The sequence below is a fragment of the Salvia miltiorrhiza genome, chromosome 1, assembly GCF_028751815.1.
Source record: "Salvia miltiorrhiza cultivar Shanhuang (shh) chromosome 1, IMPLAD_Smil_shh, whole genome shotgun sequence".
Taxonomy (NCBI): domain Eukaryota; kingdom Viridiplantae; phylum Streptophyta; class Magnoliopsida; order Lamiales; family Lamiaceae; genus Salvia; species Salvia miltiorrhiza.
Window position 1 is genome coordinate 33,382,833 of NC_080387.1, and position 25,464 is coordinate 33,408,296.

The window sequence follows — 25,464 nt, forward strand, 5'->3', positions numbered from 1 at the left end:
TCTCTTGGCTCAATTAGCACTAATAGTGTCATTTGTACCATCATAATTCGCGAGCCCAACCTGACTCGAAACCCAAGCCGCACGCGTAACCCTAACCCAGCCTGCCTAATTAAGGGCAAAATAGTCATAAAAACGTAAAAATGGCCAAATTTGTGTTTTTAGATTAGTAGCCAAATATTGAGTTTCATTGCTCAATATGACAATCTCACAAGTTGACACACACTCTCTCTCTCTCTCTCTGTATATATATATATAGGGGTGGGCTAGGATGAAAACACTCTTAAGTGTATAAATATAAACGTTTTTTCAAATTACGAATTTTATCCAACAGTGTTACGAATTCATCAAACATGATTACGAATTGTGAAAAATAAATATTTGCTACCTTTGGGATTCGAACCCAGGATCACGAATTCGTCCAGGAGGGTTACGAATCAACCGTAGATCTTGATGATCTAAGGGCTGAGATTCATCCATATTTTATACACTTAAAAGTGTTTTTATTCTAGCCCTCCCCTATATATAGGGTATATATATATATATATATATATATATATAGGAAGAGGTTCTAATAAAAACCTCTGTTAAAATGAGAACTAGGAACCTAATCTTGACCTTATAAATATTAGATCCAACGGTTAGGATTTAGTCAACAAAAGAAACTGTGCATCTATTATATTTTACTGTGTAATTAAAAAATATGCAATTTATGCAATTGAAACCAACAATGCAAAATACTCAAGCAAATCGAAATTGTGCATCTATGCAATTGAAACTGTGCATCTATGCAATCGAAATTGTGCATCTGTAGTTTATTTCATTTAATAAATCACGCCTAATTAGGCATTCTAATTAGGAGGTGCCGTTTTTTTTTTTTTACTTTTTGATAGTTGGAAGGTTAATTGAGTAATTTGTAATATATTGAATAAATTAACAACCAATAACTTATAGTAGTATGTTTTTAAGCTATGCAATTAAATATTCTTTTGTGCAATAGATTATTTATTATGCACTCACTCACTATTAAAATGCACTTAAATTAAACAATTAAAGCAAATAAATATCCCAATAGTATTATTCACGAATTTGTGCAACAATTTTTAATATCTATGCAACAATAAAATATGTCTGTGCAATTCTTAACATCTATGCAACTGCGTCTCTTGATATTATGCAATTTTTAACATTTTATGCAACTGTGCATCTTATGCAACTGTGCAATTCTTAATATCTATGCAACTATGCATTTTGAAATCATTCGTGCAACAACAAAAAATAAACTGTGCAACAACAAATTAAAATATTTCATAATTTTTTTCTTGTGTGCAACTATGAATATCATACAATGCAACAACCAATCATATAATTATTCATTTTTTAAAAAAAAAAATTTCTGTGCAACTACACAACGTGTTTATGCCACTTTTCACACAAGAAAAAATATGAAATCTTTTAATATGTTGTTGCACAGTTTATTTTTTATTGTTGCACATATGATTTGTCATGTATATGAGGAATCCATCATATGCATAATAATTTTATACTAAAATGTGTGTTTTTTTTTTTGAGAACTAATAAAATGTGTTTTCTATCTTGAAAACAATAAACAGTGATTTAACGTGCAGTAATTACGGAGTGGAAGTGTAGAACATTTAATCACAAATCTAAATTTACCTTTTTCTCCTTATTCCGCTTTTAATATGTCGTGTAGTTAATTAGTTATCAATTGGAAAGTTAATCTGAGCCCTCTATTTTGATGGTTTCAATGGTTTAGATTAGGTTCCTAGTTTTCATCTTAAGGTGAGTTTCTATGTTAACCCCACCCTATATATATATATATCATTTCCGAAAATTTTATTCCAATGCACTTCAGTGTATTTTGTTTTGGAAGGCTTTGGAAGACATCTTTCACGTGTCGCGCTCCTAGTGAGCCATGTAGTCAAATTGTGTGGTCCAAATTTGGACCTATATATATTATGAGGGAAGTGGGATCTACAGGATCCCTCGGAAAAAAATAAAGTTTTGGTTAAAAAAAATTATTTTTTTTATTTTATAAAATTTTTATTCCTATTTCACCTCTGCGTGTATTTTTCTTTTGAAGCCCTTGGAAGGCATCTGCCACGTGTCACTTTTCTAGCGCACCACATACATACATTATGTGGTCCATATTTTGGATTTATATACTATTATAAGGGGTTGGATCTACTTGATCTACTCCCTATATATATAGGAAAAGGTTCAATGGAGAAATGAAAATGTTGTTAGAAAGGAGAAACAATCTCATCCACTCAATTAACATAATCTAACGGTATATGATCAATTTTAAATTCAGTTTCCAAATTTTGATGAACATGTCAATAATTTTGATGAACTAATATATTTGTTGAAAGACGCATTTGTTGAAAATCTCGCATTCCAGGATTCGAACCCCAAACCAAATGTTTGTTTAATAAAATTATTGGTATGTTCATCAAAATTATTGATAAGTTCAACAATTCTAAATTTCACAAAATATTTAATTTCTCAAACATTTTTTGATGTATAAAATAGGAACCAATATCATCCATTGGATTCACAAGATTTAATGGCCCTGATTTATCCCACTTTTAAGCTAGATAATTCACGTTGAATTGAGGAAATGATAACAATGTAATTACAGCTTAAATAATCGGTTACTTCCAAATTTATAGATATCTCATTAATTGATTACAAAACTGGTGAAGCAAGAATTAACACAATAAATAAAACGATAAAAGATGCGAAGATTTACTATATATCATATCAAATCTTTTAGCTTTTACGTAGAATTATTCACATATCACATGCAGCGTATAATTCATTCACAAACTTATTAAAATTCATTCGAAATAATCCTAAAATTCATATTAACAATACATGTAATTCATAATGACGACGTAAAAAGGAATGTTAAGATTTCTATTTGAAATTCATATTCTCAAACTCATTATAACTCATTATAATTCATATGACGTCAATCCATAATTCATATTAAATACTTTTTCATTCACACACAACGTATAATTCATTAACTATCCACCACAAATGAGTTTTTAACTTTATTTTTTCTTAATTTATTTCCTTCGATTTAGATAGATTTGATAGGGAATTAATTTAGATTTATTCACAAATCACATATAGTGTATAATTCATTCACAAACTTATTAAAATTCATTCGAAATAATTCTAAAATTCATATTAACAATACATGGAATTCATACTCGACTTAAAAAGGAATGTCAAGAATTCTATTTAAAATTCATTCTCAAACTCATTATAATTCATATGACATCAATCCATAATTCATATTAAATACTTTTTCATTCGCACAGAGCGTATAATTCATTAACTATACATTACAAATGAGTTTTTAATTTTATTTTTTCTAATTTATCTCCTACAATTTAGATAAATTTGATAGGGAATTAATTTCGATTCAAAAAGGTACTTGATTACATCTTCGCCAAATCTTTTTTTTCATATTAATTGTGCGTTATTCACGAAACCGCGTGAGATAAAAATGGATGGTCAGAAATGCAATCCCAAAAATACCCTTTTGTACTTGATATCTATGAATCATGAAGTCTACGAACTGAATATTTAACTCCAGATTGATCTCAACCGTTTATTTTGAGTCAATCTACGAACATATATATTGTTCCTATTTTATACACTAAGGAGTGTTTTCACCCTAGCCCTTCCCTATATATATATACACATATATATATATATATATGTGTGTGTGTGTGTGTGTGTGTGTGTGAATGATTATGAACATTCAACATAAATGTGTTGAACATGGCATTGTTGCACATCATTTGTTGGGCACATGATGAATCCGAAAGGAACATACATAATATGAAATACATGTTAAATATAATACTTATGGTCAATTATGGATCAATACCTAGTGTTTTTTATACTTATCCAACAGTTAATATAGTATGTTATTGTTGTAATTTTTTTCATTTTATAGAACATAATAGGGTTAAATGCATGTAATATCATGAACTTAGGTCGAATTCCAAATTTAGCACGACTTTAAAAAGTTCCAATTAATATGACTACCTTTGCTCCGTGTTCAATTTTAGCACCGATTTATTTTCCGGCAGAACCACGTGGCAATGACGTGTCTTCCGGCAGACACGTCATAACTTTGTACTAGAGAGAGAGAGAGATAGGGGCTGCTACTGCCGCCGCTCTGAGGTCCGGCGAGGTCGGTTCTTCCTCTCAGTCTCGGTCCGGCGAGGTCGGCCCTAATTTCCTTTCTCCAAATGCCGCCAACACTTCCATAATTTCCGCCGGAGTCGCTGCCTCAGTTCCCCTCACTGTTAATACGCTTCTCTCTCAAGTCAAAAGAAGCAACGAAATAGAAAGCCCTAACTTTCCAAATCAGAAATCGCCTCCCTCGGTTTAGCGTCGCCGTGTTCTGCAAATCAATCGCCGCTCGTCCTTCGCCCTCTCCAGCGAGTAGACGAAGTCTACCACCACCAGCGATTCTCCAGCTCCGACGCCAATGGAAGCTTCATCGTCGCGCCGTCCTCCCCGATTCAGAGCAAAGGCGGTGAGTTTGGGGAGTTAGGGCTCCGATTGGCTACGGGCCCTTTGCTGTTCCGAATTGGAGCGAGCGAGGGAAGGCAGGGCGGTGGAAGAAGTGGTGGTGGAGGCGGCAAGAGAGAGAGAGAGAGAGCTTGGCGGTGGAAGAGCTTGGGACGAGATAGCAAAGATTGTCGGCGTTTTTGGGGTGGTTGGCGATGAGGCCGCGGAGGTCGGCGTCGGAGTGGGCGACTGTGAGTGCGATGGAGTCTTTGCCGGCGACGTAGCATGGTGGAGGTGAGGGGGAAGATGATGGTGGCTACTAGAGGGAGAAAGTGGTTGAGGGGCGGAGGGAGAGACAAAGCTTGGCGATCAAAATGCAGCGTTTTGCTCGCCGGCCGGAGTGCTAAAATTGAACACGGAGCAAAGGTAGTCATATTAATTGGAACTTTTAAAAGTCGTGCTAAATTTGGAATTCGGCTTAAGTTCATGATATTACATGCATTTAACCCAACATAATATATTACCTCACTGCGTACCATGACATCTTCATATGTCATACATAGGTCAAAGCTAAGGATTTCAACCTGTTGATTTTTTTCCTTTTTTTTTTTCGGAGTATGCTTCAGCGCAAGCAAGCAACATCTATCCAAGCTAAGAAATCATTAGGAAAATCTATATCATCGTCACCAATTACAATACCTTGCGATGGAGGTTTGCTTTATCTGCATCCTTGTTAACCCATGCCTCGTCCACACCATCTTTGAAGACCTGTGATTTTTTCTCAACTGTCGATGCACTATCTACAAAAATGGCGAATTTTTCATTCGTTAGGCAATCTGAACAGCCTCCATCGTTACCTTTTTCGATAATATGCATTCATCCACCCCAACTTCTTGACCCACATTCTCATCGTCCTGATGAACGACTGCATCTAAGTATTCTTGAACTGCATTCTTTTGTATATCATTGAGTTTTAATAAAGCGTCGTGGAATGCGGTTGGCGTTGTTCTTGTATTCAAAGTTGAGAGTTTAGGCTTTCTTCCAGTGTAATGCTGATGAACATCCGGTTTCAATCCACGACGAGGGCATCTTACACCTTTTGATATGGTTATAAACTGCTTGCCTCTTTGGAATGTCAGGTCACCATGTTTCTTCTTGCCTGCCTTTTGTCCGGATGCATGATAACGTTTCTAGAAGACTTCTTTATTTTTGACATGGATTTAACCATTATAAAAAAATGATGATGATTTCAAATATCCAACATGAATTATACTTTTTTTCTAGTAAGTAAATATAGTTTACCCTATTAAATATATGTTTTGATCCAACAACTGTTGCAGGAGGACGGACCGACACAATATCATCTATCGATTTTCCTGTGTGTGTAATGAACAACCAATGCAATCTATTTAAGGAACATAGTATCTATTAATTAATATAAATATCTAATACAATTATATCTTTAAAATACCTTTATCAATGTATGAAATATGCCCAAAACTCATCTTCGTCAGTTTGTTGACTGGTGAAAATGATGTGTCATTTGGGGTATCTATGTTGAAATATAGTTTTATTAATATAATGAGTTGTCAACCAACAAACATTTAAACTAAGTACACATGTACCTTGTATAATAAGGTTTGTATTATCTGCCAAATACAATTCAACATACTAACTCATCAACACATAGGAAATAAAATATTTGATAAAAAAGTCATCCACATAGTAAATAACAAACCAAAGTTCATATTATTATTAGGAATGTACAAATTGATACCTCGTTTATCTGACACACATCCTGGTTTCATCTTCTATGCGACCATATACACAAACAAAGCATAACAGATAAATATCGTCAAAAAAATGTTATATGGTCGCAAGGGGTGATTCTATACATAACCTCCAATTTACTCATTATAGCCTTCTTAATTTATTTATTTTTTTAAATATTTCTTAACTTAATATTTTATCCTCATAGCCTCCAATTAATTTCATTTCTTAAATTTATAAAGCAACTACAAAACATACAACGTAAATCACTATATGATTATATCACAATCTCCACAAAAACAACACAAGATAATCATAAAACATGTGCAAACAACAGCAAGGGGAAATTAAGCCCTTGATATTACTCTATAAACCTCCAAAGCCTATCTAGATCGCATTCACAGACTCAACTGAACTCAAACATCATATCCCAAATTCCAAAAATTCTAGAATCTAATCTACAAAAAGCCCCACAAATTCTCATCCCAGAAATTTATCAAACATTTAGGAATTTAATGGGACTACCTCAGTCTCTCCTACTCCTAACGCTCCTTCTCTCCTCCATACTCACCTCATCCACTGACTATTCAGCCCTCGTCTTCAAAGGCTGCGTCGACTAGAACTTCCAAAATTCCAACGTCCTTTATAGCGAAACACTTCGAACTCTCTTCGACACGTTTATCTCCCAATCCTCCTATGCCAATTTCTACAAACGACGTCAGGCGACGGGACATCGGCCGCTGTCAACGGCCTCTTCCAATGTAAGCGACATCTCTGGCTGCGACTGCAACAGTTGCGTGAAAAAAAAACCCCAATTTGGCGCAAAAGCTGTGCGGGCAAGCAATCACGACAAGGGTTTAGCTCAACGGATGCTACCTACAGTACGAGATCTCCAAGTTTAGGCAGGTGAGCGGGGTCGAGCTGCTGTACAAGATTTGCGGGTTGAATTGGGCGAGTGGGGCCGGGTTCGGGGACCGATTGGATCTGACATTGGGGGAGATAGTGAAAAGAGTGGGGAGAGACGATAGGGGTTCTACGTCGGCGCCTATGAATCAGTGTACGTGATGGGATAGTGCAAAAAAAGTGAAGTTGAAGCTGCCCTATGACTATCACAATAACTTTGACTATTAGCTTATCATGGTTATTCATAAAACTATTGATTTTCTTGAACCTTTCTGGATAAAACACGCATGAGTGGCGATTGTCTTCATACTTCTCTTTTGTGCTATACTCCAGCAAGATTTTAGATTAGGAAGTGAGTTATCGTTTAGCTATAAGGATAAAATAATGAATTATTAAATAATTTTTTAAATTAAAAGGCTATAAAGAGTAAAATGGAGGCTATGAATAGAATTACCCGTTCACAAGAATTCAAAAGTATGTTTAGGCCTGTCGATCGGTTCGGGTTCGGTTACCCAAAATCGATTTTCGCCCATTTTCAATAACCATTCTCGAACCAATTTAGGTGTTCGGTTACCCAATAACCGATTTAGGTGTTCGGTTAACCGATTAAGTTATTAGAGTATCCAACATCAATTTTAAAAATTAAATTCACATAAATTGCTCATTAGAGGAATTGAACCCAAGTCTCCAACAAATACAAGGAGCAACTTATCCACTAAACCAAGACTCATTCTTATTTTTTAATACAATATAATTTAATTTTAATTAAATATCAAATTTTTTATAAAAAAATAATTAAAATATAAATATTAAATTATTAATTAAATACAAATTAGTTATTCGGTTAACCCGAATCGGTTATCGGGTTAATCGATACCCAAATTTTTTGAAAATGTAATCACCGAAACCGATGCAATAACCAAAAAAATTGGTTATTGGATAACCAAACCCGAAGGGTTGGTCGATTATCGGGTTATCCAATACTCGATATCCTTTTAGACAACTCTAAGTGCATTCACATGTAATAGGTAAAAAATGTTAATTCAATTATAATATGTTCGAACAAAACTTATTCTGCAAAATAAAAAACAATAAAAGAACAAAACATGATAAATGATTAAAATTCCCGAGTATTCCCATTGAAGAGCTCTAAAAAATCCAACTAAAACAAATAAAAAAATATAAAAACATGGTCATGTCCAAATCAAGCACCGGTTAACTACCAACATAACTACAAGTAAATCAATCGAAAAAATTCATAAATAAGTCTGCCGATCAATCCGGGATTAACGCACCAAATTGATACACATCCTGGCTTCATCACCTATGCGACCGTATACACGAACAAAGCAAAATAAATAAAAATTGTCAAAAAATGTTATATGTTCGCAAAAATTCAGAAGTGCGTTCACATATAAACAAAGACATCGGGATGCTAATTCAATTATAATATATTCGAATAAAACTTAATCTGCAAAACAAAAAACAACAAAAGAACTAACATGGTTAATAATTAAAATTCCTGAGCATTTCATTGAAGATCCCTAAAAAATCATCTAAAACAAATAAAAACACATAAAAACATGTGTTAATGGGCAAAAATGCCCCATCCCTTATGTGTTTTTTGAAAAATATCCTCTCTTATCATAGAAAGCATTCGATGCCATAAATATGTGAAGTGCCTAATTTACCTTTTGATGTTGATGGGTTTGCTTGATTTTTTGTGAAAGTCTTACACATTTGACCGATTTGACAGCCATCGGTCATAAAAGAACGATTTGACAGCTATCAGTCAAGAGTACATATGATCGGTGGGTGGCTAGATCATGTGTCCGGCCGGCCGGACACATGATTTTATCGGTTGGATCATGTGTCCGGTCGGTGAAATTATGTGTCCGCCCGGCCGGACACATGTTTTCACCGGCCCGACACATGATTTTAACGGCCGGACACATGATTTTATCGGTCAGACATGTGTCCGGCCGGTGAAATCATGTGTCCGCCCGGCCGGACACATGATCTAGCCACCCACCGGTCTTATGTACTCTTGACTGATAGCTGTCAAATCGTTGACTTTTATGATTGATAGTTGTTAAATCGGTCAAATGTGTAAGACTTTCACAAAAAATCAAGCAAACCTATCAAATCAAAGGGTACTTAAAGAATAGGGCATAGAATGCTTTGTATAATAAGATAGGGCATTTTTACAAAAAAAGATAAGGAAGTGGGCATTTTAAATTTTTACTCTAAAAACATGGTCATGTCCAAATCAAACATCGGTTAATTACCAACATAATTACAAGTAAATCAATGGGGGGAAAATCATAAATAAGTTCGCCAATCAACGCATGATTAACGCAACAACATAGTTCGCCGAAAAATCAACCTCCTTCAAATCGTCGCAACCGTCTTCTTTTAATCGAATATGTTCTGTGAAAAATGAGATTTTGAACCAGGAATCCATAAATACAATACATGGTAATCAATTCGAACTCACCATTTTGTATGGAAGGAGAGAAAAATCTGCGATATGATTAATATTCGTAATCTAATAGAAATGAATCGGACGGATTTAACCCTTACAAACGAGAAAATGAATTTATGGCTGATAATCTTAATTATTAAATCAGAAAACTAATTTGATATGATCCGTCTGTTACCAATTAATCAATGGAGGAGATTCATTTTAATTTCTAGCTTTAAGGAGGTTTCTCAATAGAAGCACATCCTATATATATATATAGGGAATGAGTTCCAATGAGATCCCCTTATATATGGTGAGATCTTATATCCATTTGTAGGTATTTGATTTAATGTATCTTATAGCTGATATTTACCTAAAGATATATATTTTTTACTTGGGTTCGAATCCTGGAGGGAGCGAAACTTTTATTAATTTTCTGAATAGCATTATTCAACAATGTATACTGTCTTATTCATCACTATATAGTGGCTTAATCATTCATTTCGCATCTCACGAAAAATAGCAATCTTATTGGGGGGATAGATTCAATAAAAATGACTGTCTTTCGTGAGAAATGTTAATACATGAATAAATCGATATAATGATTAGAGAGAGAGAAAGAGAGAGAGGTTATTATACAAATCTCACTTAAAAAATAATTTCATTTTGAATATGTCATGAAATATTATGAATTCACTGTGAAAAAAATATGAATTAAAAAAATAGAAATTTTGACACATATGAGATTTTGAACTCTACATTATGAATACATTAAACAAAGTCATATATTTACCGAAAATCTTCATATTCTGATGAAGAGTAAAAATAATTTTATTTTATACTCTAAATACTTGAACTCGTTTGAACCGCTACCTTTTATATGCGTAAAAATATGTATAAATAAATTATAAATTCCGTAATCATCTGTTTGCAAGGAAGTCATTTTCACGGCTATTTGCATATCACATTTATTAAATTATAGAAAAACATGAGATTTTTTTTAGTTGCGATCTTCTTTGTTTGGAGATCTATACTTTGCTTATAGAATAATTAATTTCACAAAGACATACTTGAGATGCTCGTGATAGCTTCTTTGACTATGAAACTTCTTAATTTAGTAGAAATGTTGCTTATAGTCAACTATTAAGAAACTAATCTACATAATCTTGATTATCTAGTGCTTCAAGTAACTTAAATGCCTGCCTTGAACAAGTTCCACTTTCCACTTGGCTATATTTCTTGGGATTTATCTTCTAATAATTTCAAGATATGAATTTGCAGCCATGATTCATGCACACACATTGACTTATTCTTTTCAAAGTTTTATTTATTAATATTAGTAATGTCCCTAAATATCCGATTTCAATTATCGTATTTGACTCGAGGAAATAAAGTTTTAAATAAATGTGACAGAAAAGAAAGATGGAAATTTAAATTTTGTGTAAATTTACTGTTGGTTAATTTTATACATAACGCTCAAATTTTTTATTATAGTCCCCCATTTAAAGACATAAATAAAATATTATATATTTTTACCCTTATATCTCCAAATTTAAATTTTTAATAATTAATCCCGAATATGTATAGCATCATTTCTCTAGAAAAATTGTATAGCCCCCATATTTGAAGGGGAAAGAATAATAAAAAAAATTACACCTTCAACTATATTTAGAATTTGGTCGTCAAATCGAGAGAGGGAGGCGACGCCACCAGCGAGGAAAGGAGGATAGTAGCATCCGCTTCTCCAATACTTTATAGGATTCTTGAAACTCTTAATTATACTTCATTGTTGACGACAATAGTTGTCGTATGTTGGCTTTCTTTTCACAGTGTTTTTCCCATAGGATTTTTGTCGGAAAGATTTTAACGAGGCTCGGCTTATTGGCCGGCGTCTTGTGCTTCGCCATGAGTTATATATATATATATATATATATATATATATATATATATATATATATATATATATATATAGGGGGCGGTTATTCAATAAACCACCCTTATTTTAAGAATTACGAACCAACAAAAATGCATGAATTTTATGTATAACACGCATGAATAAACTGTATAAAGGCATTAATTGCGAAAAATAATTTTTTGCTACCTTTGGGATTCGAACTCAGGACCATGAATTTATCCAACAAGGTGATGAATCAACCGTAGATCTTGATGATCTAAGGGCTGAAAATGGTTCATAATTTATATTTTAAGAAGCGTTCTTATTTTAGCATTCGCATATATATATATATATATATATATATATATATATATATATATATATATATATATATATATATATATATATATATGGGGCGGTTATTCAATAAACCACCCTTATTTTAAGAATTACGAACCAGCAAAAATGCATGAATTTTATGTATAACATGCATGAATAAACTGTATAATGGTATGAATTGCGAAAAATAATTTTTTGCTACCTTTGAGATTCGAACTCAGGACCATGAATTTATCCAACAAGATGATGAATCAACCGTAGATCTTGATGATCTAAGGGCTGAAAATGGTTCATAATTTATATTTTAAGAAGCGTTCTTATTTTAGCCTTCCCCTATATATATATATATATATATATATATATATTTCAATAGCGGTTGCCGTATGTTGGCTTCTTCGCCCGAGGATTCACTTAATTTTGAATGATTTTGGTGGTGCGATGCAATGCAATGCAAATGATTGAGAAAGATGAGGAGTCAAGGACTACATATGTATAGCAATTTTTGATTTACTTTACGAATTAGAAAAAGAAGGATTTACTAGATGATAAATCATTACTTATAGTGTTATATTTTGCTAAAACAGGCGATACATAATTTTTTGAAAGGGGGTTTATATATATTTGATGTAGTTTGCCTAGCATTTTTGGGATTAATTACTAAAAATAAATTGGGATAAAAATGTACTTTTATTAATATTTTAATTATGCTTTTTAATGAGCGTTATAACGAAAATTTTGGTGGTTACGTATAGTAGTGTTCTAAACGAAATTCAACGGCCTATTATCAGGAAAAGCCCAGTATATAGATTATCCACGTCCATATTCAATGAGCCCAAATTCATTCACGTAAAAAAGAATAAAAATTAAGAAATTGAGTTTCCATGCTTCATTTTCGCTTATTTGATACGGTTAGTTGTAATTTTTTAATCGTGTAAAATGAGACTTCATAATTTAACTAGTACGTCCACCCGTGCGATGCACAGCGAACATTGAAATTGAATGATATTTTAATTAAATAAATTAATATTAATATTAATAATAATATTAATATTAAATAAAATTAAAGTATAAGCAAATGAGTTTTTTTAAAATAAAATAATTCATATCAATTACTCGATAAAGAACATGAGTATAAATACCTAAATTCATTAAAATCAAAAGCAAGTATAAATAATAATGAATATTAGTTATATATCATATAGATATAATTCATTCTATTATTATTATTATTATTATTATTATTATTATTATTATTATTATTATTATTATTATTATTATTATTATTATCTTCAAGTGAATAATTTTTAAGTTTCATCATGTTTGATGAAAACACCTTTATTTTCTTTCTTGAAATTATAGAATAGTAAAAATAGGTATTTTTTTTCTTTACAAATTGAAATGGATAGTTTTCATTATTAACACAAAATCAAACATATAAAATTATTTCATTTCATGGTCCAAACTGATTAGCTCAATAGTATTTAAGAATCCATATTAGTATTAACGCAACTTTCTTTTTCTTTTTTGGTCTTCTACTTCTTCGCTCCTACGCTTCTTCTCCCAAATGGTGCTTTTCTTCTTAGCTCTTCTGCTTCTTCCAAATACTTCTTCATATCGCTCTACATCTTCTAATCTATTTTCTTTAATTTCTAGACTTCAAAATTCCAAAAATCATTTTGAAGATAACATAACTTCAAAGAAAGAAAAGAAAAAGAATAGATAGAGCTACCATCTAATCGTGGTGCAAGTTGCAAAGCAATAGTAATAATTACTTTGGTGAAGACGTCACTTTCGTGCTGCAAATGCAAATTGCTAAGTACTAAAAATTAAAAGCCAATAGTTATATGTGAAGACAGGTGAAATTGTGATCAATATTGTCCTCAAACATTGATCATTAGCAAAATCCTGATTAGTAGCTAGATGATATATAAGCAGCATGGATGAGATGAATTAAGTGAACTTGAAGATGATAGTCCTCTACCTATCTTCAGGAATGGGCCACCTGGCGTCCATGGTGGAGCTTGAGAAATTCATCATCCACCACCATCCCTCCCTATTCATCACTGTCCTGGTGGCACCGCCCTTCTTCAACATCGGTTCCACCACTTCCCCGTTGTGTCCCTCGACCTCTACGCCTTCCCCCTCCATGGAGGTCGTCATCTTTGAGGTCCTCCACCGCAGCAACCCCGAGCTTTTGGCGCGCCCTGGACTCCATCTCTACTGTCTCCACCTCCATCATCGACTTCTTCTGCAGCGAGTCCCTTTCCATCGCCGCCCAACTCCGTATCCCTACTTATTACTTCGTCACCTCCGGAGCTTACATTCTCATATTTTTTCTTCACTTCCCCTTTATCCATAGAAGCACCACCAAAAGCTTCAAAGACATGAATGACCTTACCCATGCTCCCAATCCCGACGTTCCTCCCATCCCCTCTTCCGACATGTTAAGGCCCATGCTCAGCTTCCTCAGATTACCAAAATTTCCTTAATTTCTCTATCAATATACCCAATTCAGTTGGATTGATCGTCAATACATTTGAAAGCTTAGATCCTAAGCCTTTTCAAGCCATTATTTTCAAATAGCTTAGATCCTAAACCTGATATTCATTTTCTTGTAGGATGTGCACTAAAATAAATTATGTCATAACTTGAAGATATTGCTCGATACAAAATTATATAACACATCAGTTTAGCCACATAAACAATGTGCCTACATACAACACTTTCTAATATATGTTCTCATTCTATCATACTGACATTTTAGAGAAACAACAAAATCAAAAGGATAAACATAGATATATTCCCTCATGTTCTTGCAAGAACTTCACTTATAAATTGCAAGGAACAAAAAATTATAAGAAACTAACTTCACTTATCAACTCGTTTTCTAGAGACATGTTTTAACTAATTTACTGAAACAATTGTTTGAGTTCAAATCAACTAATTGAGGGTTACATAAAAGATTCATGCGCTTCTTTAGTTATATGCTTCTCTTAATCCTAAAAAACACTCAATTCCCATCATGATCTTTTACTTTTAGAATAATGTGCACCCAACCAAAATTAAACAGCTAGACGATTAAAATTCATGACTTAATTATTAGAGATTTATCATAGTTTACATTTTAGTTTCTTCTACCTTGTGCTGGAAAAGGTGTCTCTCTAGAGTTCCACTTCACTGCCGCATCAATATTTTCTTTATAAAAAATCTCTCTTTTGGGCAATTGCTATTTGCCACAGACAGCCAACCTCTGCCCCAATCGCTCCGCCTCCTTATTTGCTCCAAAACTATAACTTTATATCCAAATCTAGAATAACATACCACAAGAAATACACAAAATCATATTGACAATATGAATAATAATATCAATAACAATTGGGAAAAAGTGCAAACCATAAAATAATAATCATATCCCAATAACATCATAACATATACTCATATGCTCTAAATTACATGTACTATTCCAAAAAAATCATTCCATACATGCTTCTCTATTCCAGTATTCAAAATATAATCCACATATATTGGTAATGTAACCAAACATTAAAGAACTTGTCGAGGCCTAAATAGAAGAGTTTCAATAACAAAACAACAGTTCCATTTTTTCTCAAATATAGAATAACACCACTCCTATCGGCAATGCTACTCCCACTATATTAAATTTCAAAAAAAGAGAAAAGAAAAAAGATCCATAACTGTACCACTTTCATCCTTGTTAATTTCAACCGCTTGCTGCCAAAGTATATAATAAAATATATTTAATAAAAGTCATGATATAGAACAAAGTCTTCAAATAAATGTAAATAAAAGAGATAAGAGACAGAACATAATTACCACTTTCAGTTTCTTGAGGAGCCTCAAAATTTCTGCATCTTTTGTCATCAAATTTACAATCCCTGATGTGAGCCCGAACTTTCCCTCATTCAATTTGCTGGAAACCGCGAGTCGATTGTCCAATTTTTTCTTCATGTTTTTGACAGGACTTCTCCTTTTCAATATCTGCATAGTGGAGTTTTGTATTTCAGCTGGGTATTCACCGACCTTCCAATGCTTCTTCTTGGAAAAATTCAATGTTGATGATGCAGGAGCGCAGCGCAGTGGAGCATAGCACGTGAAATTTGTGGTGCGGTAGAGTTGAAAAAGAGCACCATTAAATGAATTGGATTGGGAGCAAAAGACAAAATATAAAAGAAATAGGAGATGACAATGTTGTTTCTATTTCAATTGGCTGAGAAAGGGGAGAAATTGGTGGTTGTTCTATCTAATGGCGGCCGTCAAATATCGCTGCAGGACGATGGTCGTCGGTAAGTCACGCAACTCGAAATTGTGAATGATGAAATTAGATGGAAAAGTTGCTCTATGGCTGATGGGCATCGGGTGAGCAGAGAGAGAAAGATGGTAGTGGTTTTACTCGCCGGGTGAGAAGCGCCTGCACTTTTTCAAGAGAAGCGGCGGCAGTTACTGAAGTTGTGGGAGAATGGGTTATTTGATAAAAATCAACTATGACCATGATTATCTTAAAGCTAATCACGTTTTTTTAAATAGCAAAAAGTATTGGCGTAAAATATTACCGTTAAAATGTTGTTTTATATAATATATAGATTTAGACTTATTATTTTTTTCTATCTTGTAACTTAAATCACACTATAATACTCTCTTCGTCCCAATAATAACGTCCCAAAAAAATGGGATACGCAAGTTAAGAAAATATATACTCCCTCCGTCTCCAAAATAAGTTCCTCTTTGGGGACGACAAGGGTTTTAAGAAAAAATGGTAAAGTGTATTGATAGTGGAGAAAAATATGTTAAAATTAGTATTGAGAGTGGTGAAAAGGTGAAAAGATGTTATAATTAGTATTGAGAGTGGTGAAAAAGTGAAAAGTAAGAATAAATAAAGTATTATTAGTGGTGGGGTAGTTGTCCAAACATGGAAAGAAAGAAAGAGAAACTTATTTGGGGACGTCCCAAAAAAGAAAAATATGAACTTATTTCAGGGACAGATGGAGTATAAAATAAGAGATAGATAAAGTAAATGAGATGAGCCATAAAATATAGATAAAGTAAGAGAGAGAGATAAAGTAAATGAGTTGAGATATAAAGACTAGTGAAAAAGTAGGAGAAAAATAAAGTAAATGATGAGGGAGAGATAGAGAAAGTTGATAAAGCAAATTATTTCATTTTTAAGTTGAGATATTTTAGTCCCCAAGGGGACACCAAGCGGTGCGACCTCCTGTGTGAACATTGAGGTCCGAGTTCAAACCCCACTGCTCCTCCTCCCCAACTCCCCCAAGTCAAAAAAAAAAAAGTTGAGACATTATAAATGGACGTCGAAAAAGAAAATTGGAGACCTTATTATTGGGACGAAGGGAATATAAAGTTATATTTCTGAAACATGAAATAATTTAATGATATAATTGAGTCTTAGACACAATATAAGTATAATCTTCATATAATTCTATTTAAAAAAAAAAACAACACCAATCTACTAAAAAAATTTAATAGTACAATATTTTTAGCTTATAGGAATTACAATAGAAAGGCCATATACACATAAAAATAAAAAGATATTATCGATTTATGTTCCGAATGATATGCCAGATACTAGGGCTGTCTAAATGGTTATTGGGTATTGGTTCACCCAATAACCGAATCGAACCGATTCGGGTTTGGATACCCAAAAACCGATTTTTCGGTTATCGGATCGGTTTTCGGTTAGTATATTTTTAAAATTTTCGGTTATCGGTTAACCCGATAACCGAATCGGGTTAACCGAATAACCGAAAATAAATTAAATTTATACGTAAAAATTATATAATTAGAAAAATTACTACTATTTTCTAATTCTAAATTCCTAATCTAACTGCAAAAGCTACGCACGCACAAACACACTCTCAATTCTTTTACCACAAAACCCTGTCCAGCGCCGCCGCCCATCACCCAACAGCCGTTCCCGTCGCCACCGCCCTCCAGCCGCATCACCGCCTTCCAGCAAGTAGCAGCCATCGCCGCAGCACCTCTGCACATTTTAGATTTCCAGGAAAAGCAAATTAATATCGAAAGGTTACTATTTTCCCCAAATTCATTCTCTCATTTGCTTCTGAAGTAAATGTAGAGGTAGCTGAATCGACTTTTTTCCTTTTTCATGGGTGCCATTCATTTTTGTTTAATGCATATCTCTCATTTGTTAAAGCGGAACTCTCAATTATTATTAGGAATTGAGGATTTTGTCGAGAGGCAATATTTAATTTCACACATATATTGCACTTTTGCATAATTTCATTCCAAACTAATTGAATTGGAAAACTCGACAGTAAGAAAACCAAATAGTTCGATTTCTTTATTTTCCAAATTTTTTTGAAATTTAATTTCTTTTTTTTTTCTTTCGGTTAACCGAGTCGGTTATGATAACCGAACACCTATTTCGGTTCGGTAATGGGTATTGAAAATGGGCGATTTTCGGGTTCGGGTAACCGAAAATTTCGGTTCGGATACCCAAACCCGAACCGATCGACATGCCTACCAGATACCAATCAATAATTCGAAACATAAAAAACAAAAAAAAATTGAATTTTACTCTTTAAAAAAGTGTATTTTGATTTGATTTTATTCATATAAAAATAAGTTTTGAAAAGGGAAACGAATCCAACCCAAAAGTCAAAACAATTTGCAAGAGAAGAGAAGTAGACAACTAGACACCTACGAAAGCGTGTAACAGAGAAGCGCGATTTAATGTTGATAGTTAAAGATTCACCGGCAAATAACCGTTGACCGTTATTTATCACGTAAATCCCGCCGCTCTGCCTCCGCCGCCCTCCGCCGTTGGGGTTCAAGAGCAGTGCACATTCGAGATCGCGGGAGAATGGGAATTTTGAAATCTGCTGTTGTGACTGCTCTGTTACTCCTGCTGCCTATCACTCTTGATTGCGCCAACACCTACAATGCGGGAGATCGCGTGCCCCTTTTCGTCAACAAAATCGGCCCCCTTCACAACCCTAGGTACTGATTCTTCTAGAATGTTTGCAGTGAGCTCTTTTTTTTGGTATATTGGAAGATATTCCTCGGCATTCACGAATTCTTGCTGATATTAGGGAGGGAGTAGATTTAGCCTGTCTTTGGTTTTACGATGTTGATTGATAGGTTTTGATACACATTTTTGAGTTGTTTTATTTCTTCCCGAGATTAGTTGATGATATATTGATTCATCATGGTTTGGAGTGGAGAACCCAACTTAAAATATCCAATTTTACTTGCAAAAATTTCAGTTATCCGAGCTCCTTGAATCGAATTGGGGTTAGTAAGGAACTTTAACAATCAATGTTGGCTGTTCTGTTTTGGGCTTATGTATTAAGATTTGAAAACCTTATTGTTTCCATAATTTCATCAATTCTGAGCTTCTGTTTACTCTGAAAATTCTAGTAGGTGTGATCCTTTAACATTCGACTTGTTCTGACATCTTTTACTTGCGACTCGCTTGCAGTGAAACGTATGAATATTACAAGTTGGCCTTCTGTCGTCCAGGTTGGCTTTGACACTTGTAAATGTAGATTGTAGAACATCTCTTAAGCTTGCTCTGTCTTTCTTTTTCTTTTGACAATGGTCTATCAGTAATCATTTGCTTATTAGATTATATATGCGCATTGCTAAGAGCCAATACATACATTCAGTTCAAAGTTGAATATTGATTATTTTCGCCTAAAATGAAAACTCAAAAGAAAAGAAAAGAAAAGAAAAAAGCGAAAAATGAATATTGAGATGATGAAGATAGCAGAAGTTGAAGCATTGAGTTTTCCTTGAGACATAGTATACTCAAATAAAATAGACTAATGTAAGAATGCATCTTGCTTAAAGAAATCTTATTTGTTTCCTCTTCTAGACTAAAATTTTGTAGGTGATTTTTTTGAGATGTATGATGCTCTTGCATTTTCAAGTTTATTCGATCCCATTGCTATGAGGTACCTTTATAAGCAGATACATAACTCGTTATTTATCTCATTGGCAGATCAGGTGATTGAAAAGAAGGAAAGCTTTGGGGAAGTTTTGGGTGGTGATCGATTGGCAAATGCTTTATATGATTTGAGATTTGCATTGAACAAAACCCGAGATGCTGTTTGCCAAAAGAAGCTAACTAAGGGCGATATTGCAAAATTCAGGGATGCTATCGCTAATGATTTTTACTATCAAATGTACTATGACGACCTTCCACTTTGGGCATACATCGGCAAAATTGAGGATGAAAGCTGGAAAGTTGACGGGAAGGAGAAAAAGTTTTTACTATTTACCCATGTTCACTTTGATGCTCTTTACAATGGAAATCAAGTCATAGAAATCAATGCCTTCAGTGAGCCAAGTCATTTGGTAGATGTAACAGAAGATGTTGATGTTGAAGTCGAGTTCACTTATTCTATATCTTGGAAAAGAACCTCTATGCCATACAAGAACAGAATGGGGAGATATGCAAGAGCTTCCTTATTGCATATTCTCCAACAAAGTCATTGGTTCTCATTCGTTAATTCTATTGTCATAGTTATTCTGCTCATCGGACTACTTACTTTGCTGTTGCTGCGGCATCTCAAGAATGACTTAAGAAAGTAACTTTCTGCGCTGTGGTACTCATTGCTTTTTGCTCATATGTTTCTGCTTATAATTCAGTGTAAGTTGCTATACATAGAAGTCTCGTACCTGGTTCTAAATTCAGCCCTCTATTATTTATTTCAGATGGTCGATTGGAGATGAAGATGAGGAGAAAGAGGTCGGATGGAAATATATTCATGGGGATGTGTTCAGATGCCCAACAAATCTACCATTGTTCTCTGCAGTTTTGGGCTGTGGTGCCCAGTTGTTGACCATGTAAGCTGTCTTTTTTTTCATTAATTTTCTAATCTCCCATATCATGTCATATGTTTCGTGGCTGTCATATAGTGCAATAGCACAATTAGTCGTCAAAATTAATGGATTCCATTGTAGAAGTAACATTTTGTTTCGTTCATTTAGCTGCTGACAAACCATATGAGTCATTTAGTTCTTATCGCCCCTTCTTATTCCTCAGTTTGTTATTCTCGTGTTCCCTTCTCGGTCATCAATACCAGATGAGTCGGCTAGATCTTGTCTTTCTTCAGACCTTCAATATGACAATAAAATTATTAGGAATTTCATATCAGAAATCTTCATGTATTTCAAGCTAATTCTTTCTTAGTTCAAAATTTCTCCATGATGCAACCATCCTGTAATTTAGTTACAGTGCTTTAGTAACGGTACTCCTCGACAACATTTCATTTAAGCACAATCTTTTACTAACTTTTCTTGTATCATCCAAGTAAATTTTTTTTTTTCCCGGTATACAGGATTTGCATTTTATTCATTTTGGCATTTCTGGGAGTCTTCCAACCGTATAGCCGTGGCTCTCTATCAAGTTATGTGTTCATTTCTTACATTCTTACATCAGCAATTGCTGGCTACAGATCTGCATCGTTTTGTAGTCACTATGCTGAAACTGGATGGGTATTGATGCTTTTCCCTAACTACATTAAGCCATTCTTTGTTAAATAATAAATACCAATAAAAATGGGAAGGCAATGAATAATTTTTGCAGGAAAAAAGTCTCCTCCTCGCAGGAATACTGTTCTTAGGTCCTTTGCTCTTCACGTCATTCATGCTCAACATACTGGCTGCATCTTTTGGGGTGACTGCAGCTCTTCCTCTTGGAACGATATGTGTCATTGTTCTCGTATATATACTAGTATCAGTTCCCCTATTTGCCCTAGGTGGATTGTTTGGACACCGCTACAAATTTGCTTCCCCATCATCACCTGTCACTAACAAATGTCCACGGGAGATTCCTCCGTTGGCTTGGTACCGGAAGACCCCTGCCCAAATGTTTCTTGCAGGTCTTCTACCTTTCAGTGCCATTGCCCTCGAGTTACACCACTTGTACGCCACAATCTGGGGCTATAAAGTCTATAGCTCTCCCGGAGTTTTGTTCTTCATGTTCCTTGTCCTTATCCTGATCACCAGTACTTTAAGTGTTGGGTTGACATATTTTCAACTGGCTGTCGAAGACCACGAATGGTGGTGGAGGTATGTCCTCCAACCTAGTTCTTGCAATTCGTAGTTTTGTCTTTTACTAACATTCTAGGCGTTCAACAACACTATTTTCTCATTTTCTTGAAAGGCTACTTCGATGCTTGCTTATCTTTTATGACATTTTATCGACTGCATATTTTCATCGTCACAAAAAAGGGTCTGTTTATACCCTTGCTGTTACAAATTTTAGGTCTGTAATGCGCGGCGGCTCAACAGCTATCTTCATGTTCTGCTATTGTATATACTTCTACCTGCAATCGAATATGAGCGGCCTCTTGCAGACGGCTTTCTTCTTCGGCTACAATGCCTGCATTTGCTACGCATTTTTCTTGATGCTGGGCACCGTGAGTTTACAGGCGTCGCTGCTGTTTATCCGGCGCATATACCATGCCATCAAGAGTGAGTAAGCTTCACTGTACTTGGAGTAGACTTTTTTGTTTGTATACATCATCTCTTTGTTGGGATGCTGCTGAAAGTAGATTAGACAAGTTGGAAGTTACTCTGCTAATGTAGACACCTCAAACCTCACCTGCTTTCTCGTTTCATTTCAATTTCTCCACAGTTCTGCATGCTGACGCTCGGTTTCTCCGTTGCTTCTCCTATTTCACTTTACTATTAGGTGCGTTCTCAAGAAAAAGGATGAAATACATATATTTTCCCTCTTTTTCCATTCTTTTCACACGTTCTTCTAGTTGGAAAATTAAAATATATACTTCCTCCGTCCCATTACATGTCACATTACTTTTGGACACGAAAATTAAGAAATGTGTAATTAGTAGATAAAGTGGGTTTGTAGAAATTATTTAAATGCTTATTAGGTATAGAGAGATAATATATTGCTAAAAAAGGAATTGGACATTTGTAATAAGACGTCCTATTATGGAAAATGGGACATTTGTAATGAGACGGAGTAAAATGAGTACTATTTAACTCATATCTCCAGCTCTTGGTTCTCTCTTTTCCTTTTCTTTGTCTCCACACACACTCTCTTCTTTCTCTTTTTCTTCATAATATTTTCATTTTTTTTTCCACAAAAGAGTAGGGGGCTACTAAAGTGATAAAAAAAAATTATCTTTTTTCCCCAACTAAAGAGAACACACCTTAGGACGCGTTATCTTTGATGAAAAATGTCGAAATACATATATTTTTCCTCCTTTTTTATTCTTTTCATATATTCTCTTAGTTGGAAATTTTCTCGAGCATGAAGGAGTATTTTCTCTGACAGACCATTTTCTCACATTTCAGTCCAATTTATTGGATTTTTTATCCGAATTTTCAATTTGTACTACTTTCACGATTTCTTACAATTAACTCTAATCCACATTAGTTTTAGTTGGCAGGAAAATTTGACGTGCATATTAAATACATAGAGTTAGACTTGGGTGCGGGCGCTCGCATGCTATGCGGCCCCGACCCAGATCAAACATGTATATAAAATATTTTAGTAAATTAAACCACAAGTAGTGTTTGGTTCACTGGTAATGCCTGCGCCCCTTATTCCGAAGGGACTGGGTTCGAAACCCCTTCCCCTTTTTTTGGGATTATTTTTCTTCACAACAATAACTACTTTTTACTTACAAAAAGTATACTTATAGAAACTTCCCCCCTTTTTTGGGATTATTTTTCTTCACAACAATAACTACTTTTTACTTACAAAAAGTATACATATAGAAACATAAGATATACATTTGTTTGCACAAATGTATACTTCTCTTCACAACAATAACTACTTTTTACTTACAAAATTATTTATTTGAGCAATTAACTAGAAGTAAAAATTATAATAAATAAAAGTAACAATTATCGTGAACAAATATAATACTTTAGAAACATTACATTACATCATATCAATAGTTACTTTTTCGTACGACAATGATTACTTGATCAAATATACAAAATTACAAGTTCTAATGAGTAAAAATAATATTACTTTTATACATATCAATGATTACTTTTTCATACAATAATAATTATTTGATTAAATAACTAAAAGTATAAATTCTTAAGAATAAAAGTAACAATTATTGTGAACAAATGTAATAGTATAGAAACGTTACATTTCATTGTAATAATAATTACTTTTTATTACGACAATAATTACTTGGCCAAATAGTTAAAAATAAAAGTACAAGCGAGTGAACATAACATTATTTTTTTTCACATCAATAAATACTTTTATTTACAATGATTATTACTTGAGCAAATAACTAAAAGAATAAACATAAATATTATTTTGAAGAAATGTAATGTTTCAAACCTAAACACTGAATGTATACTTTTATTTTATCTAAGATATACATTTTCATGCTTAAATGTATACTTATGTGAATATAAGTATTAACCATCATCCAATATTTTTTAAACCTAAACACTGAATACTAAACCCTAAATGAGGAATACTAAACCCTAAACATTGAATACTAAACCCTAGTCATATTCAATAATAAAACCTAGTCATTCAATAATAAATCCAAATGGCAGTATTTACTTTTATTTTATCTAAGATATACATTTCCATGCTTAAATGTATACTTATGTGAATATAAGTATTAACCATCATTCAATATTTTGTAAGCACTGAATACTAAATCCTAAATAGGGAATACTAAACCCTAAACACTGAATACTAAACCCTAACCATTCAATAATAAACTCAAATGGCAATATTTACTTTTATTTTATCTAAGATATACATTTCCATGCATAAAATGTATACTTATGTGAATATTAGTATTAATCATCATTCCATATTTTTTAAACCTAAATACGGAATACTAAACCCTAAAAGTATTATTACTTTTGCTTACACAAATAATTATTTGATCAAATAACTAAAAGTACAAATTCTCATAAATAAAAATAATAATTATCGTGAACAAATATAATTATTTATAAACATTACATTTAATTATTTTATTAAATTATTATTATTGTAAGAAAAAATAATTATTAATATGTATAAAAATAATTATTGATATGTATAATTATTTCAAAACCCAAAAAACACAAAAAAAGAAGAAGAAGAAGAAGAAGAAGAAGAAGAAAAGCACAAAACCCAAAAAACCGCAAAAAAAAGCACAAAACCAAGAAAATAGGGGTTATGAGTTTTGAAATCGTAACCTTGATTGAAAAGAAAGCCACTACCGCTACGCTGCCACATAATTATGGGTATTATTTGTCAAAATATATATACATAGATTTAGTAGACGGGTGACCGCATGGTGTGCGGCCACCCGCACGCAAGTTTTTGCGAAATACATAATGTAAATAAATACAATTTGTATTTATAATTTTTTAAAATTCAAGCAATAACCCCCCAAAGAAACGCAAATAAACACCAGCATGCAACAGAACAAATCCAAGGAGAATTCTGAAAACAACAAAAAGTAGGAATAAAGGAGTGTGTAAAATGACTATATTGGGCTGCCAATTAGGCGACGGACCAATAAATTGAACA

The 25,464-nt window shown here is 33.5% G+C and overlaps 1 protein-coding gene, 1 long non-coding RNA gene and 1 pseudogene across 4 annotated transcripts; 2 read left to right on the forward strand and 1 right to left on the reverse strand.

Moving 5' to 3' along the window:
* Positions 1-6,842: 6,842 nt before the first annotated feature.
* LOC131006665 (plasmodesmata-located protein 2-like) lies at positions 6,843-7,433 on the forward strand (annotated as a pseudogene).
* Positions 7,434-13,355: 5,922 nt separating this feature from the next.
* Positions 13,356-16,446, reverse strand: LOC131021197 (uncharacterized). Of its 2 annotated transcripts, none has more exons than XR_009100888.1 (3): positions 15,762-16,446; positions 13,909-15,659; positions 13,356-13,723 (listed from the first exon to the last, which is right to left on the reverse strand). It is a non-coding gene; the product is annotated as an uncharacterized LOC131021197 (long non-coding RNA). The 2 variants fall into 2 exon arrangements; XR_009100889.1 differs by having other exon boundaries at positions 13,356-14,421; positions 15,066-15,659; positions 15,762-16,441.
* Positions 16,447-17,536: 1,090 nt separating this feature from the next.
* LOC131021206 (transmembrane 9 superfamily member 5) lies at positions 17,537-22,576 on the forward strand. 2 transcript variants are annotated; one of them, XM_057950307.1, is made up of 7 exons: positions 17,537-18,923; positions 19,405-19,445; positions 19,927-20,515; positions 20,643-20,774; positions 21,269-21,425; positions 21,517-22,001; positions 22,198-22,576. In XM_057950307.1, the coding sequence occupies exons 1-7, from the start codon at positions 18,787-18,789 to the stop codon at positions 22,412-22,414; spliced, it is 1,758 nt and encodes a 585-aa protein (XP_057806290.1). In that variant the 5' UTR covers positions 17,537-18,786; the 3' UTR covers positions 22,415-22,576. The 2 variants fall into 2 exon arrangements, with proteins under 2 accessions (XP_057806290.1, XP_057806298.1); XM_057950315.1 differs by having other exon boundaries at positions 19,932-20,515.
* Positions 22,577-25,464: the final 2,888 nt, after the last annotated feature.

Bases quoted from the DNA above. Each gene is read 5' to 3' on its own strand.
- LOC131021206 (XM_057950307.1), top strand. From the start codon at position 18,787: ATGGGAATTTTGAAATCTGCTGTTGTGACTGCTCTGTTACTCCTGCTG. The intron at 19,446-19,926 runs GTTGGCTTTGAC...TCTCATTGGCAG, and splicing joins GTTGGCCTTCTGTCGTCCAG to ATCAGGTGATTGAAAAGAAG. The intron at 22,002-22,197 runs GTATGTCCTCCA...TACAAATTTTAG, and splicing joins GACCACGAATGGTGGTGGAG to GTCTGTAATGCGCGGCGGCT.